Source organism: Poecilia latipinna, unplaced genomic scaffold (genome assembly GCF_001443285.1).
Source record: "Poecilia latipinna isolate Pla-1442-1.1 unplaced genomic scaffold, P_latipinna-1.0 Scaffold115, whole genome shotgun sequence".
Lineage (NCBI taxonomy): Eukaryota > Metazoa > Chordata > Actinopteri > Cyprinodontiformes > Poeciliidae > Poecilia > Poecilia latipinna.
In genome coordinates, this window is record NW_015112731.1 from 380878 (window position 1) to 396419 (window position 15542).

At 41.2% G+C, this 15542-nt stretch overlaps 1 protein-coding gene across 9 annotated transcripts in view; it reads right to left on the reverse strand.

The window, feature by feature from the left end:
• pcloa (piccolo presynaptic cytomatrix protein a) overlaps positions 1 to 15105 on the reverse strand; it is a 52978-nt gene extending 37873 nt beyond the window's left edge. For 4 of the 9 annotated variants that reach the window (XM_015028149.1, XM_015028148.1, XM_015028152.1 and 1 more), the window contains exons 1-3: positions 14631 to 15103; positions 10441 to 11410; positions 6645 to 7637 (exon numbers count right to left, since the gene is read on the reverse strand). In XM_015028149.1, coding sequence (XP_014883635.1) covers positions 6645 to 7637; positions 10441 to 11410; positions 14631 to 14842 — 2175 coding nt within the window. In that variant the 5' untranslated portion in view covers positions 14843 to 15103. Of the gene's footprint in view, positions 1 to 6644; positions 7638 to 10440; positions 11411 to 14179; positions 14206 to 14630 lie in introns of those variants that run through there. The other 5 variants (XM_015028146.1, XM_015028151.1, XM_015028150.1 and 2 more) reach the window with 5 other exon arrangements.
• Positions 15106 to 15542: the final 437 nt, after the last annotated feature.

Sequence of the window (15542 nt, forward strand, 5' to 3'; positions counted from 1 at the left end):
AAAATGAAGGCTTGAGGCACATGATGAGAACGAAATTTAATTGTAACTGAACTCATGAAAGCAACAAAACAGGCTGGCGACAATAAAAGAGGATCTTGGACTGAATGAGAAAACCAAAGAACTCCTTTTGACAGGGAGATTGATTCCTGGAATTCTAAAAAAGGTGAGTTAATTAGCAGATGAGAAACAACTGGGTAACGCAGGAAGCTGAGGCACTAGTGGAAGGTGCTGAGTAAATTAGGGAACACAGAAAACAATCACGTCAACCAAACAGGACAGAAATGCAAGTTTGGGGGAAAAATGAAACTCAAAATACTGCAGATTGTGATAAAAACTGAGATGCACATTGTATTGTGAAACTCTGTCAGATCCAGCAATAAGTATGCTTTCCTTTTTTTTCTCCTTCTTGTTAAAGAAAAGAACAATGTTAGAAGAATTTTATCCAACGTGATTTCATTCACTTTTATTATCTAAAGCTTTCGATAAAATTAAAGTCTGAATGTTGTTGCCCTTCTTCTCACTGATGAGTTTCCATCTTAATTATAATGCATCAAGCTGCTGGTGGAACATTACAGCCTCAGCTCCTTTGCGAGCCAAAAAAGATCTTTGCCTATTGATGTAGTTGACACTGTCTGGTTCGGTGGGCTGAGATCAAATGGGTCCTCTTTTACTAATATACACCAGGTATTTCTTATTTGAAAAACGAAACTAAATATGGAGTAGAATATATTTCATCCAAAATTAATAAGAGACAAAAACGAAGCTCATTTAACTCTTAGAAATCAAACTGCAGACAAAAAAACCAAAGAAACGTCTCGGCGCAACGCAGCACTGGCTCTGGCTTCCCACACCAGTAACTAGGCAACATTTCAATATATCAGATATTGTTCAAGCTTTATTGAAGAAGTGACATCTCCGTCTCTGATCAAAAGGTGATTCCAAGCGCCAAGAAGCTGCCTTGCACACCTTCATCGTATTTTTTTTTTAACAATACGGTTCATGTTCACGAAATGATTTTTGCCAGACAATAAATTTTAACCAATAAATGCAGTGGAAGTGACTCACAGATATGAGTCACGAGCGCTCAGACAAATTACAACAGTCAGGTTGTCAGGCTCTGTACTCCTTACAGCTGCAGCGGGTGATACCCGTATCTTTTATGACGCCGCCTTCCCACTCCCCCCTTCGTTCACTCGGGCTCCTTTTTTTTTTTTTTTTTTTGTCACAGTAGCTTATTGTCTCTCCTCTCCTCTGGCCTGTTCTTATGATTTCTACGTCGAGACGTTATTTTGTTTGTACTCCTCATGCCACTGCACAACAAAATTCCACTGGTATGCAAGTGTTTCAACGAATCCGCTAAATATAAAAGATCACATCTTATAGCGCTCCAAAAATATACTGGATTTTCGTTTTATGTTTTGTGCATAAAGAGTTATTTGCAGTTTAGACCTTTTGCTTGTTCCAAGCAGTTTTGTTGGTTTCTCCATATATCATCCGGATGCATTTAAAAAAAAAAAAAAAAGAGCCAGTATGTGAATAGGTGGGTGGGGGGTTGGAGTGAAAGAGAGAGCAGCGGCAGTCAGGATGTAACAGCCTGTACTAACAAGATGAGGCTGGTGCCAGAATGTGTGGGTTTTTAAGTCTCAGTGAGGTTCTGCCTGCCTGTCCTCCAGTCTCTGATGAAGGCTCAGTGCTGGCACGCTGGATGCCACCACCACCACCTCACCCCTCCAACCATTCCTTGGCACAAAATGCTCAGTAGCTAAAATATGGCTCTGGTCCAAAGCATGCAGAAATTAGTAAATTAGAAAAGGGGATGAGGGAAAATCCTTGTGGAGGGCTAACTGTCCAAACTGCCACTTGCTAAACCCGAAAAAAGATGCGGTGCATTGCAAAAGTATTCATATCCCGTTTAAAATGTACACCTTTTAGGTATTTTCAGAATATGTTATGCATACTAAAAGAAAGCTTACACACAACTGTGATATTGTTGTTGAATACCGCGATGACCATCAGTTGCAAAAAGCAATCTTTCATTCCCGTTCCCATCCGCTTCTGTGACTATTACATTTCAAATCAGGTAAAAGTCCATCTAAAAAGGCCGAATACATTAAGAGGGTGCAGAATGTAAAATGTATTGCCTTTGGAATATTAGACAAAAACAAAACTTCCCATTATTTTTAACATTCGCCGTGCGCATCCAGTCCGAGTGCGTTTTTGCCGTTTTTCGAAGATCCCTGGGTAAACGTTGCAAAAATGATAGAGGCATACCTCATACGACTTGTAATTAAAATGGAAACATCCAGTGTTTTTCCAAAGTGTTTGCTCGGATGAGTGGAACACAAAGGCACAGTGCACTTTTCAGATTTATTTTACAAATAATTTAAAAAAAAAAATGCATCATTTTCCTTCAGCTTTAGAGCCATGTAGTACTTTCTGTTTCTGTGACATTAAAATATATTGAAATTTGTAGTGTTAACATTACAAAACAATCCCACCTTAAGAGGTATGAACACTTTTGCAAGAGGCATTTATTTATTTTTTTTTTTTTTTGCTTGCACTGCACCTTCCAAATGAGTTAATTAATTCAACTAAAAGAATCCCACAAAGACTAAAATGTTCCCCATTTCAAATAATAAAATTATGGTTCCCACAGAATGACACTGTGATAAGAAAGAAGATAGTGGGAGGGGGCAGCCCTCGTGTTCTCCCCTCTCCTGCTTTAGTGGATCTCTTTTGTGGCTGTTACTATTTTTGCACACATCAGGCTTTAGGCCAAGTGATGGTGAGAGCTGTGAACACTGCAAGGAGTGAATACAGATTAAAAAAAAAATAAAAAAATTATATATATATATATATACACATAAACAGCAACAGTCCTCTTGTGTGATACTCAAAAAGAAGCGGACGTATTAACGATTAGAATACTAATGAATGGCAGGTTGGTGATAAAAGGCCGGCGTGTGCATCGTTGGTCTTTATCTGCCTGAGCAGATCATGGGGAGTTCAGAACGGGAGAAAATGTGGGACATGATCGCAGAACAACGATAAGGAGGAAGACAGAGTAATGTGGGAAAAATTGAGTAAAAAGATGTACGAATAACTGAATTTTAGCAATGACACCAACGATGGGCGAGGCATTTATTGATATTTAGTCAAACTGCGTAGTTCTCAAAAGCATTCATATAAACTTTTTAACTTTTTAGATCGTTCAGTAAAATGGATAGAAACATGGCCTTTTTTGTCCAAATTTATTTATTTATTTATTTTTTTCTCTCCGAGTCTCCACATGGGAAGGTTTAGGTGAGCAGCATTTTTTTTGTTCTAGAAATTCCCTGATTTTTTTAAAGATAAGCTTACTTTTGTTTCCTTTCCTTTGAAGAAAGGAATACGACATAGGTGTCCAACTTTTCCCACATTTTCACCCCATTAAACTTCCTCGATAACGATCAAATTAAACACATGTTTTAGGGGTGTCAGTTGTGATATTGGCAATTAGACAAAAAAAAAATGTAACCATTATTTCTGTGAGTAAATTTCAGCTGCAGAAATGTACTAATAAGTTCATACTTTCAATATTTCCAAATCTTCGGGGCAAAACTCGAGTGGCAATGATGGGAAGTTCATTCCCATCATTTATTCTTCCCTCCTCCCCAAGAGTGCACATCATGATGAACGGCATTTTGAAATCCATATGTAATACCTGCAGTAGAGTTGGTCAATTATTAATGTCCAACCAAACATCCCTGTCCCTGTCCCGCCTTTAAAACCCGACGTTTTAAAGGCCATGGCAGTGAGACCGCCGTCTGATAAAAACTGAAGCATAGCTGTAGATTTTCTCGCCGATGGCGAGACGAGATGAAACACTCCAACTCTTTGATTCGTGCTCGTTAGCAAAGTCGTGCCACTCCCGTCTTACGCAAGGCTCTTCCGACACGCGCTCTCGTTACTGAAAAGGCCAACATGACATGAAGTCTGATCTGGAGGAACATTGTTGCTCAGCGCCAGCCATACTTTTACAGAGATCCCCTTACATCAAAAACAAAAAAAGGGGAGACGGCGGGGGGAAGAAGAGCAGGACAAAAATAGATGGCAGTAAGAAGCACAGAAATAACTGAAATGATAGCTCACAGATAAACAACAAAAAAAAGGACATAACAGTGTGAAATGACAAAAATATCAGAGAATCAAAATCAGATGTGTTGTTGGCCTGTTCGAGTTGCATTGTTGGGAATTTAGACAAGAAGACAATGAAGCCTGAGAGGAGATGACAAACATCCTGCTGCCCTTGAAATCTTTTAAGGAAATCCAGATACCCCCCACGCCCCCGCAACGCACGTGGCGACATGCACGCCACGTGCGTGTAATTTATCTCAACAAAAAGACAACATGAAGCATAAATACCCGAGGCGTGCTGACAACGTAGCCACTTACAACATCACACCTACAACAGGTGAGGCGTCACCAGTCACGCGTCCATTCAGTGTTCCACAGTTCCGCTTACAAAAAACAAAACAAAAAAACACCTGCAGTTAAATATCCTGGCTCCTATTCCATGTACCCACAGCCACGCCCTCACGTGCGTCAGCGAGTCAACCTTTGCTGGCAGCTGACGTGACGACAGCGAGTGACACAGAGGTGACACACACTGCGTGGGGGGTTAGATGGCTCAACGAAAGTCTTGTGTGCAGAACATTCTGTATGCTGTTCATTTGTTCCCCCCCCCCCCCCTCCCCAAGTTGGATTTAAAAATGCACCTAGAGGTTCAGCTGTGTCATAGGTGAACGGAAACTAGGTGGCAATACTGAAAAGCTTTATGAAGTCTGGATGCCCATCTGGAGTTAACCGATCTGAACAGAGTTGACTTGTGAGGGATAAATGTCGTAAATACAGTTTGTGACATGACAGATTCTTCTGTGGTGGCAAAGCAAAATATCCTCTGAGCTCAAAGTGAAAATGACACGGTACGGGTAAGGGTTCAATAAGATGAACTGTCTACGTTTAAGTAGATATAAATATATATGTATTTTTAAAAACTAGTCTTAAATATTCCACTCTGAAGTACACCTAAATAAAGTGCTGGACCTTTTTGGAGGCCCCCGGGTCTTTGGAACAGAAACTGGCCCTTAGCATCACAGATACCCTGCCATGCTTAACAGCAGGCATCAGAATGTTTTCCACTGATGGTCCATTGTTTTTACACCATGTTTGTTATCAAAATGCCCAATCTTAATCTTATTTTGTTAAAATTCCAACTTTGTCCTGACAGTATAATATCAGACAGATCATTCTTGGGGTAAAAAAAAATAAAAATAAAAATCAAATCAGAGCATTACTGCTGTCAGTTAAACTAATGTATGTGCTGCTCACACCCTTTGTGAAATTTCCAGTCTAGGTCTTCGGTTTTCCCCAAAACTCCCTACTGTACATGGCAGCAGAGTTTAGGAAATGTCACACTTGTGATTCTTGAACAGAAAACATACTTTCTGTCACTCAGGTCATGTGCTGGCAATGAAACGAGAATCTAAAGATTGTCTTAGAGTCTTTGTTGTCCACTGTTTGATTTGGTTCTGCAACAGTGAGCTGGCATAATAGGCCTTTATTGTCCAGCAAACCGGAAAGTTGCACTGCAGGTATTAAACATTTGCAGAAACTAATGAAGCAAATGAAGTGAAAAACAGTTTGAGTGTCAATAAATGTGTCAGGTATTTGACGAAAATAAGTCTTACAATGGAAAGATTATAGCCTGTGATTATTTTTGAAGTTTCTGAATTTTTCAGTGTGAAGAATTCAAACTAGACGCATTTCAAAATTTTCCATACTGAAGAATTTTTTTAAAATGCCTGAAAAAAATTTAAGCATCAATGGCAGAATACCTAACAAATTAAAGGTTTTTATGTCAGTTTAAAATAAATATGCGTGATATTTTCAAGTACCAGGTTGGTTTGACAAAGACATGCTAAACAACCCAATTTTAAAAGGTAAGAAAAAACAAATGTTGGATGGAAATGGTAACGGTTTTAATTCCATTTTAGTTCTACTTCCCGTTACGGAAGAATTCCAGGAGAGCTATAAATATGCAGCAGATTACCTAAAGACAAAAATAAATCGAAGCTAGCAGCAACCACATCCTGCCAGTTACCAAACTCAAATGATTAACTGTGATCACTCCCCGTCAACACACATGTACATGTTATAAAATTAAACCTGGAGTATATATTTCTGAGCCTGTGTGCATAATCTTGGAGTAAATTCAGTTTTAGTTTTGAAAATGTTTACGTTTTTAGTTGAATAATCATTCTATCCTATAAAAAGAAATTCAAATCGATTATTAAAAGCCCAAAACTAATAAGGTGTAGATGCAGTGCATTAAACTATTGAATAGATATGCAAGTGTTGAGGAATAACAATGTAGTTAGGTAATCACAATATCCTGATTAAAGGTGTTTTGGAAGATGCTCATGTGGAAAATGAATCCCTGAAAACTTCTAATTCCATCTCTGTAGTGGGTAATTTTCATGAAACACCCAAAGGTTTGACATGTCTAGAAGGAACAACATAGAAAAACAACAAGAATATGTCCTTTGTTTAAAAAGCAAAAGGCGTAGTTAAGATGGAAAGTACTTCAGTAATAGCTTTCCTACCTCGTCTATATGAGGATTAGGATTAAATCCGCACAGATTGCACACGTTCTTCTTGCACTCGTTGCACACACTGTAGTTGGGGGCGTCTGATGAGCCAACGTTGAGCTCCAAGTTACAGAGAGGGCAGTTTCCCTTGGCAACTGAAGTTTCCGACTGAGCAGACTCAGCCACTGTAGACTTCTCTTCCTGCTCTGTGGCTGCGCGCCTGGGGGGCTCTCTGGACCAGGCAGGCGGGGTGTCCGGAGCGGAGTCGGAGTCCGGTGGAGATCCGGGTGCAGAGAAAGGAGAGTCAGGAGGAGAACCTGGTCTGGAGTTGGGTGACCCAGGCGGAGACTCGGGTGCTTTGGTTTCCTCTCCAGAGACAAGAGTGGTGGCTGAGCTCAGAAGCGATGAGCCGAAGCTGAACATTTGAGATGCAGCGGCAGGAGGTTTCGCTGACTCCGTCAGCCCTCCCAGACCCCCAAACAGCTTTCCAGCCACGGATTCTTCTTGTTTTGGCGTAGCCTGTGTGGGAGGCTTCGATGACTCCATCAACCCACCAAATCCACTGAATAGTTTCCCCGTAACCGACTCCGACGCTTGCGCGGCCGCTGCGGGGGGTTTAGCCGAATCCGTTAGCCCTCCTAAGCTGATGCCGCCCAAACCCCCAAAGAAACTCGATTCTTGTTTGGCTTTAGCTGGGGACTGCTGAGGGCTGGACCTCTGCTGAATGGGACGCCCTGTTTTGGGGTCAATCTTGGGCGACCCTGCCAATGAGGAGCCTGGAGAAAGGGGTCCAGGAGATGAGGAACATGGGGATTTCTGCCTTGGTGTCGTTGGCGGCGTTAGCCCTTGGTCGGAGGTGCTCTGCTGTTTTATCAGCAGCTTTCCGGGCTTGCCGCCTCGCTGAGGCGAGGGTGGGCCAGAGCCTTGCATGGGCTTTGACATGCCAGGAGGATCCATGCCTCCCATTGCTCGCTGCATCTGACAGTTCAGGCAAAGCCACTCTTTACCCTGCAAATGAAAGGAAGACAAGTCAGATGTTGTGGTGTTTGTGACCTTTGTTCATTAGTAGCTTGACAAGACAATGGGCAGGAAGAGAGAAAAACCAATTGCACAAAATCAGGAATCAAAACCTGGGACAGCTGCATCGAGCACCATAACCCTCACATACAGAAGGCCTGGTGTACAACATGTAACCATGACGAGTTAGATATAATTGAATCACATTTTTAAAAACTGCTGTGAGAGGAAGTGGTGTGTTCATGCTTACACAGTGCCTTGCAAACCTATTCATATATCTTTTCTAAAGAACAGCTTCTCAGCTATCGACCCTGCTGCAGTTTGGAGGAGCTTGATCAACATCGCTACCTATAGGGACCCATCACTACACGCTGTGACAATCTCGCTCCACGATGGGCTGAAGACCTCGACAGCTTCTTCTGCAAGTTTTAAATCCAATCATTGGCACCTCTAACCCACTTACCCGCAACCCACTCTCACACAAAAAACGATTACATGGACCCTTATACCAACAACTCCACAACTCGCTCCGCTCCCCCATGACTTCCTGTCTGCACTGAGAAAGGTGTAAACAGGTTTTTTCGGCGTTACAAGACCAGTAAAGCTTTCCTGATTCTGCCTGAAAGCCGGTGCTGACCAACTCGCCCGCATCCTCAGATTTAACAAGTCTCTGGAGCTGTGTGAGGTTCCCTCCATCGTCATCCCGGTCCCCAAGACACGAACCACAACATGTCTACAGGCTTGTCACACTGATGTTTGTGGTCATAAAATTCCTTGAACAACAGGTTTCGAAGGTCAGCCAGAAAGTTACCACTTGTGGTCCCAAAAACTCATTTTAGGATACGAGGTGATTGCTCATTTGAACTCGTAACGTCTATAAATTGTGAAATTCCCTAATATTCTCCTTACCCTGATTAATCTCAGTTGAAGATATATTTTTAAGCAGCCATTTAGATAGTCAGTTATAAACTCCCAATTACTATGTTTACTGACTTTTAGATTTTTATTGCTTTCCATCTGTTTTGTTTATTTTTCTGTGTTTCGTTTTCACTCTAAATCTTTATGCGACATTCCATCCGGTGAAAAGTGCTTTATAAATACAGCTCACTTATGAAATCGGTGTTTCCAATTATGCTTGATTCCGTCGCTGGGCAACCGATTTCCATCTTGAAAAAAAACATAATCCAAAATTCGCAACAGTTCCATAATTAATCAGAACAGCAAGCAGTTGGTTGCGTTCTAGTAAATATTAGCGCTAAAGTGGTTGGCTTTCATGGTGTCTACCGTTACAGAACCAAACACCTGTCTCGGAAAAAGAAAAAAAGAATGGAGGCCAGAGCCTTTTGTTTAGTGTTTGGCCATCTCTTTTGGTTTCCACAGCGTGGCAAGCACAGTGTTGAAAGAGCCAGCTGTTGACGGTTTGATCACCATCTAGAAAAAGAACAATGTGTGCATACCCATTTGCTACTCGTATGTTGGTGTGTTTGACATCTTAAAAGGCAAAAAAAAAGAAGAAAAAAAAAAGAAAAGAATGTCCTTGTTGATCCACACAGAAGAATGTCTTAAAGAATAGTTCTACAAAAGCAGGTTTAACTCCTGACCAACCAGCATTTACAGTTCATGTGTGAGTGAATGTCGTCACTCGCTGGCAGAGTTCCTTCCTGTGGCCATGATATGAGTCACCTTGATCAACATTCCCCAAGTCCATATGGCCACTCTGCTTCCCAGATCATGTGTGTTGCTCTTGAAAGCGACATGTCCTCTTTTGGATCAGGGAGGACCGACATACTGGACTCTGCTGTAGCTTCAAATTGAGCATCATAACCAGTTTTTATTTGAATGATCCGTTTGTACAATTTGCAACATTTATTAGATATGCACTAGTCTGGCTTTTTTTTTTTTTTTTTTCCTTTCTTGCTCTTACTGAATTCAAGGTCTGACTGAATCTGATTTTTTTTCTCCCCCTCTAACACTTAAAACAAAATAAAGAAAAAAAAAATATGTCTCTAGTCCCACAACTGAGATTTCAATTTTGAAATAAAACATAAATTAAAGATTATTGCCCTTCATGTGTAAAAAATATTTCTAACCTTTCAGAAAACTCAAAAGAGCCGAACTACACACACTTTCAGGTGTTTAACATTTGAAGCAGAGATAATTAAGAAAAAGTATTCAAATTCCAGTTCCTGATCAGTGTTTTTCTTGTGTGTGTGTGTGTATCCTTAATACATTTTTTAAATCTTTTTCTTTTTACATAATTTTCTAACTAGGTATTTTCTAACAATGATGACTATAATAAAAAATGACTGCAGATATGCGTACATAGTGTTCCTTTATATTCATTATCTTTCCTCAAAGTTTTGTTTGAGTTCGCTCAATATTGGCAAATAAATATGATTCATAAACTGATAAACTTGAATCAAACTGATACATTTTGCACTTTTTGGAGGTCTTATTCTTGCCGTTTAGCATGTAATGCAAACAGCAATGCCAGTGCATGATTAATGGTTTTTGTTTTTTCAACGAGAAATGCCAGAATAAAATCATTGCCTTTTCTACATGCATGGCATCGCTCACACCTGTGTATAATCCATTATGAAATCTGTGGCGGTATTATCTGTGACCTTTTGAGAACTGGAAAGCTCCCGGCTGTACATGTAGACAAAAATCACAAAGTTATCTCACTTTAGCTCATCGGCCAGGACATTATTTATCATTTGAATTATTTATCTATTTTTTAATTTTAAGAAAAATACAACTACAGTAAAAGAAAGAAAAGCTGTCAGGGTCTTACCGCAGAGTCTGGTGGGCTGAAGCCACACAGGCTGCAGACCTGGTTCTTGCACTCAGTGCAGGTGTTGTAATTAGGTGGCTCCTTAGATCCGGTGTTGAGCTGGGTGGTTTTACACAGCGGACAGAGTCCATCTGCAGGCTTTCCAGCTGCCTGCTGCCTGGGGGCCACTGAACCCTTTGCTGGCATGGGGTCCGGCTGCCCTTGAGCTTTTGGTCCAGGTTTTCCAGGTCCTTGTTGTGGTGGGCCACCTTGCCCTTGCCCTTGACCTTGTCTGGGGGCCTGACCAGGGGGTCCTTGATCTGATTTGGCCCCCTGACTTTGCCTTGGTCCTGGGCCAGGAGGACCTTGACCAGATTTCGGCCCCTGACCAGGTGGTCCTTGCCCTGGAGGACCTGATTTTGGTCCCTGACCGGGTGCACCCTGACCTTGCCTCGGCCCCTGACCAGGTGGGCCTTGACCTGGAAGACCTGATTTTGGTCCCTGACCGGGTGCACCCTGACCTTGCCTCGGTGCCTGTCCAGGGGGGCCTTGACCTGGCTTTGGGGGTCCTGCCTGCTGTGGTCCCTTTGGTCCCTGACCCTGCTGGGGGCCCTTCCCCAGTGGCTTCCCCCCCTGCTTGTTTTCCACTTTTGCTGTCGCATCGCCCTCCTCCTCGTCCCCGAACAGTCCAAACTTGGGAATGTTGACGGCGTCGCCCATAGATGAGATGGAGGACGTCATTGACGACACGGCGCTGAGGGGATTGGCCCCGCTGAGGAAGCTGGAGCCAAACATGCCGGACGATTTAGTCTCCGGGCCTTTTGGCTCCTGCCGGAATCTGGATTCAAATAGGCTTAAGGACGAGGGGCTGCGGCCTGGTGTGGGCCTGCCAGGCGGACCCTGGTTGAAGGCGTCTACGGTTCGACTCTTACTTAGACCTGCAGGGCCCCTGGAGGCTCCTACCTGCTGGTGAGCATCAGATTCTGAAGGTCTGAATAAAAAAAACAGAAACAAAGCAATCCTTGTTATATTTACAAGTAAAAGAACCCAATAAAAGAAATGCAAGCAACACAAAACTAAAACAGGTTGATAGTGCTGCTGGTTAAATTTTATATCCGACTTTACAACATTTAACATTTAAACTTCATTAAAAGGAACAGCAATTTGCTAGCCATTTCTGTTTCTGCTGACTCATTCACACTCACCATGACAACAAGTCCCATCCTCTAAAACTACACCAAACATTAAACCAACAAACAGAAAATACAACAATTTCTTATTTGATTATCAGAGATATGACCATTTTGTACAGCGCCTTGCAGAAGTATCCAAAGCCCTTGAATTTTATTTTTTTTTACATTTAGTCTTGTTCCAACCTCCAACTTTAAACTCACTAGGATTCACAACACAATGTAGTGCAATAAAATGAAAAGGGTTAATCATTAAAACATTCCAAAGGAAAAAAAAAAAAAACAGCTGAGTGATTTTTGCATCCAAAAATCACTCAGCTACAAATATAAATCCACTTTTTCTTGTACGACCTCGAAAAAGGTTGTAGAGAACAAACAGCTGACGGAAACACAAATACTGGCGAACGGCATGGAGTGTGGACAGTAGACAGAGACTGAGAAGCGGTTTGTTGTAGCCTGAATGTTAGGACAAAGCGACGGGGCCCGTAAACCCAACCTGAACACAGAATGCAGCGCATGCCAAGTGGAAGTGGAGCTTTAGAGAAGTGCATCATTGGAAGCTAATGAACCAATTGGCTGCCATTGATTAAAGCATGACGGTGCATGTTTATGACACACACTTGCATTGGTTGCTGCTGCAGAGAAGATCCTTGGATGCTGTGGTGTAATTAAATAATGTTCTCTGGCAGTAAAAGTTTAATGTTGCAATGAATATAATATCTGATTGTTTTCATAGCACGCCTGAGTAATATGGTACTGTAAAGGGTAGCAGCCGAACAAAGGAGGGCTGGTCAGAATGGTGAGTGAACTTTGGGCGTGTTCAGGGTCCCTCCTAGCGTGGGGGCTCTGAGAGTCTACTGACCGAATGAATGACCAGTTGCAGGTTATCTACACAGATCATTATCCTTAGGCCAAGTTTAATACTTGCACACATTCAACATCCCTGGAACATTCAATTCAACATGAAACACTTAAATTCAGTGAAATATTTAGGAAATATATTAATCATACTAATAGTTTAATTAAATATCCATTGAATATACATTTAATATGCAACCCTGCACAGATAACCATAGTGGCGGGATTTCTTATATTATATGGAGATCATGAATTAAAACAGTATTTAAAGGCTTTGTTAAGTATAACAGTACACTGGTTACTATGCAAGTAGTAAATTACTAAGTAAAGAACACTGTACAATCTACTGAGTGAACGAAAAGGAACACTGAATTTTGAGAGAATTACCCAGAAATGTTTTTAATTTGATGACTATGACGTGTCTGTGCAATGACTATAAGAAGATGATCTGTGGGTAAATTAAGTTCATCTTGTTCCAAAATGTGAGACTCGTTTAATACTTCAGCTTTGTCCAGTTTTTGAAAATATGTACAAGACGACTATCTGGATGCGAGTCAGAGCGACTGTCGTTTGCCAACTTAATTTAAAATGTTTGCTAGACGCACACAGGCACTTAATGAAAATCAAGGAATCAGGAAGCTTTTACTTGCAGGTTGTTTTGAGAATCATTGCACAGAATTAAAATGTACTTTGTGTAACATTACCATGACAAGTAGTCCTTTTCACAAATACACACAAGTGTGCGTAGGCTTAGGAGCAACGTAGATCATTAACTCAAATGGTCTACACTTAACAGATTATGTTCACCACTGATTAAATAAGCTGAATTTTCTTCACAAGACTTGAGTCTGGATTGCCATGAGGTCTTTAAAGTGCAAGTCTAAGCCAAGTCTGAAATCATGTGTAAGACAAACATGCTACTAAGTGTTTTCTTTTTCAGTCAAGAAATGTATTTTGGCACAAAAAAAAAGGAATTATTTTTAAGAATTACTAATTCTTAAAAATAATTCAAATCAATTGCCTTATGCCTAATTTGATGTAATCAGATGTATTTCTATGTTTGGCATGTAGATGCAGCATTATTCATATCACCTCCTACCCCTCACTTTAGGGTTCAGAAGGCAAAAATACAAAACAGCAGAATTACAAAATAATAATAATAATAACAACAGACAACAAAAATGGACAATACAAATGGGCTCAAATGTTATGTGGTGGCCCCGCAATGAAATTCTGCTTGGGGCCTCATAAAGCCTTGGGCAGGCTCTGTCGACAAAACAATATTTGGCGTAAAAAGCGCCGCAGTGAGTATTTTCAGCACCACGGACAGCGCCAAGCCTGTTTCCTACTCGGCACGAGATGTAGCAGAGATTCAGTACGAATGAAAAAAAAACAAGACGGAAATCGTTTGGGGAAACACAATCAAAATAAAATAAGTTAATGTCCCTGTTCTATTTATAGTCATATTAATATTGATGCACCCCTCCCCCCAATCTCTAGCTCGGATATAAATAACATTCCCCCCGGCCCCCAGTTGGAGACAGTTAGCACAGAGGCCCATTACTTCATCCCATTGTAAATACCACTAACAAAATTTTGCAGGGTTTTTTTTTTTTTTATGGCTGTATATATATGTAGTTAATTGTTAAGATGTTCAAAATGCAAATGAAGAAGAAGAAGAAGAAAACATTAGGCACGACAAATTTCCTTACCCAGCAGGCATTTCGACCATTTCTCACAAATAGGCTACTGGAGGTGTGTCTCCTCACTGATTTCACACAGAACGACCGATCGAATCGGACCATTCTGGTGACTCGAGTGTATTCGTTTACACCGCCACGAGCTGCAACTTTGCCCACTTTACAGCCAATTTTGTGGATTCAGCCATTAAAAAAACCCAAAAACATTTTAATCGGAGACTCCCATGACTCCTCCTTACAATGAACTCTAGGAACAAACTGGGGTTTCTTGCGCGATTTGCGGCATTGAAATGGGTGTAAATGGGACTCTCCGCCTCCTTATTGCATATTTCTTAACAACCACACACACACACACACTCACACAGAGAGAGAGAGAGACATTCGCTCAGGCCTCTCGCACACAAAACGCTTGGTCCGTTTAGACATTTGGAGTGCATTGAATGATGCCGTTTGAAATCCCTGCCTTCGTGCAGCAGCCGGAGCTCCAGGTTGCCTGCCCTGCGCCCTTGACATCGCCGCGGCCAGTTGCCTCCTCTCGTCCTCGCTTAGTTCGCTCAGGTTGACCGGAGTGCCATCGGAGATCCGGACGAAGCCGCCCTTTCCGTCAGGTGTCAGCCCCTCCGGCAGACCAGACGGCGGCCCTTCGCCTCCTTCCAGGCTCGCTTCGTTCCCCATGATCGACCCCTCCCGTCCCCCCCAGTTCTCAGATCAATCCGACACCCGTCTTTTTTTTTTTCCTTTTTTTTAAATTAATTATCTTCGAAGACGGTGATCCTTCGAGTACCGAAGCATGACGGATTGTTTAGATTTCTGCAGTTATTTCCCTGTCCAGTCGCGCTTCTCCATTTCCTACGTTTCTCGTTGTTTTTCTGTAGCTCGCATCTCTCCAGCTTCAAACCACAGTTGCCACAGTTTTCCGTGAGGGGGGTCTTCGTTTTACTACTGCTCATAACCAATGAGCTACTTCCGGAACACGATTACAAAATAAAATACTTATTTTATTTTATTTTTTCCTAGCATCGTTTTCTTCATTATCGTTATTAATAAATTCACACCAGCCTTGACCAACAAAAATTTGAACTTTTCAATCCAAATGCTTTGAAATAAAAAAAATCCTACATTTTTTATGCCTGAAATTTTCAGTAATATTTAACTGTTTCATGTTTTATTTTATTAAATCCTAATTGAATTACATACCGTTTTAACTTCTGTTTTCTAATAATATTACCAACACAAAATATTATTAATTATTATTATTATTATTGTTATTAGACAAACGAGGTGTTACATAAATTATAGATTTTTTTTTTTTTTTTTTGGGGGGCTTTTTTTTTTTTCCACAGGGGAAATGTTTTTTTTTTGTCAAATTTACGTG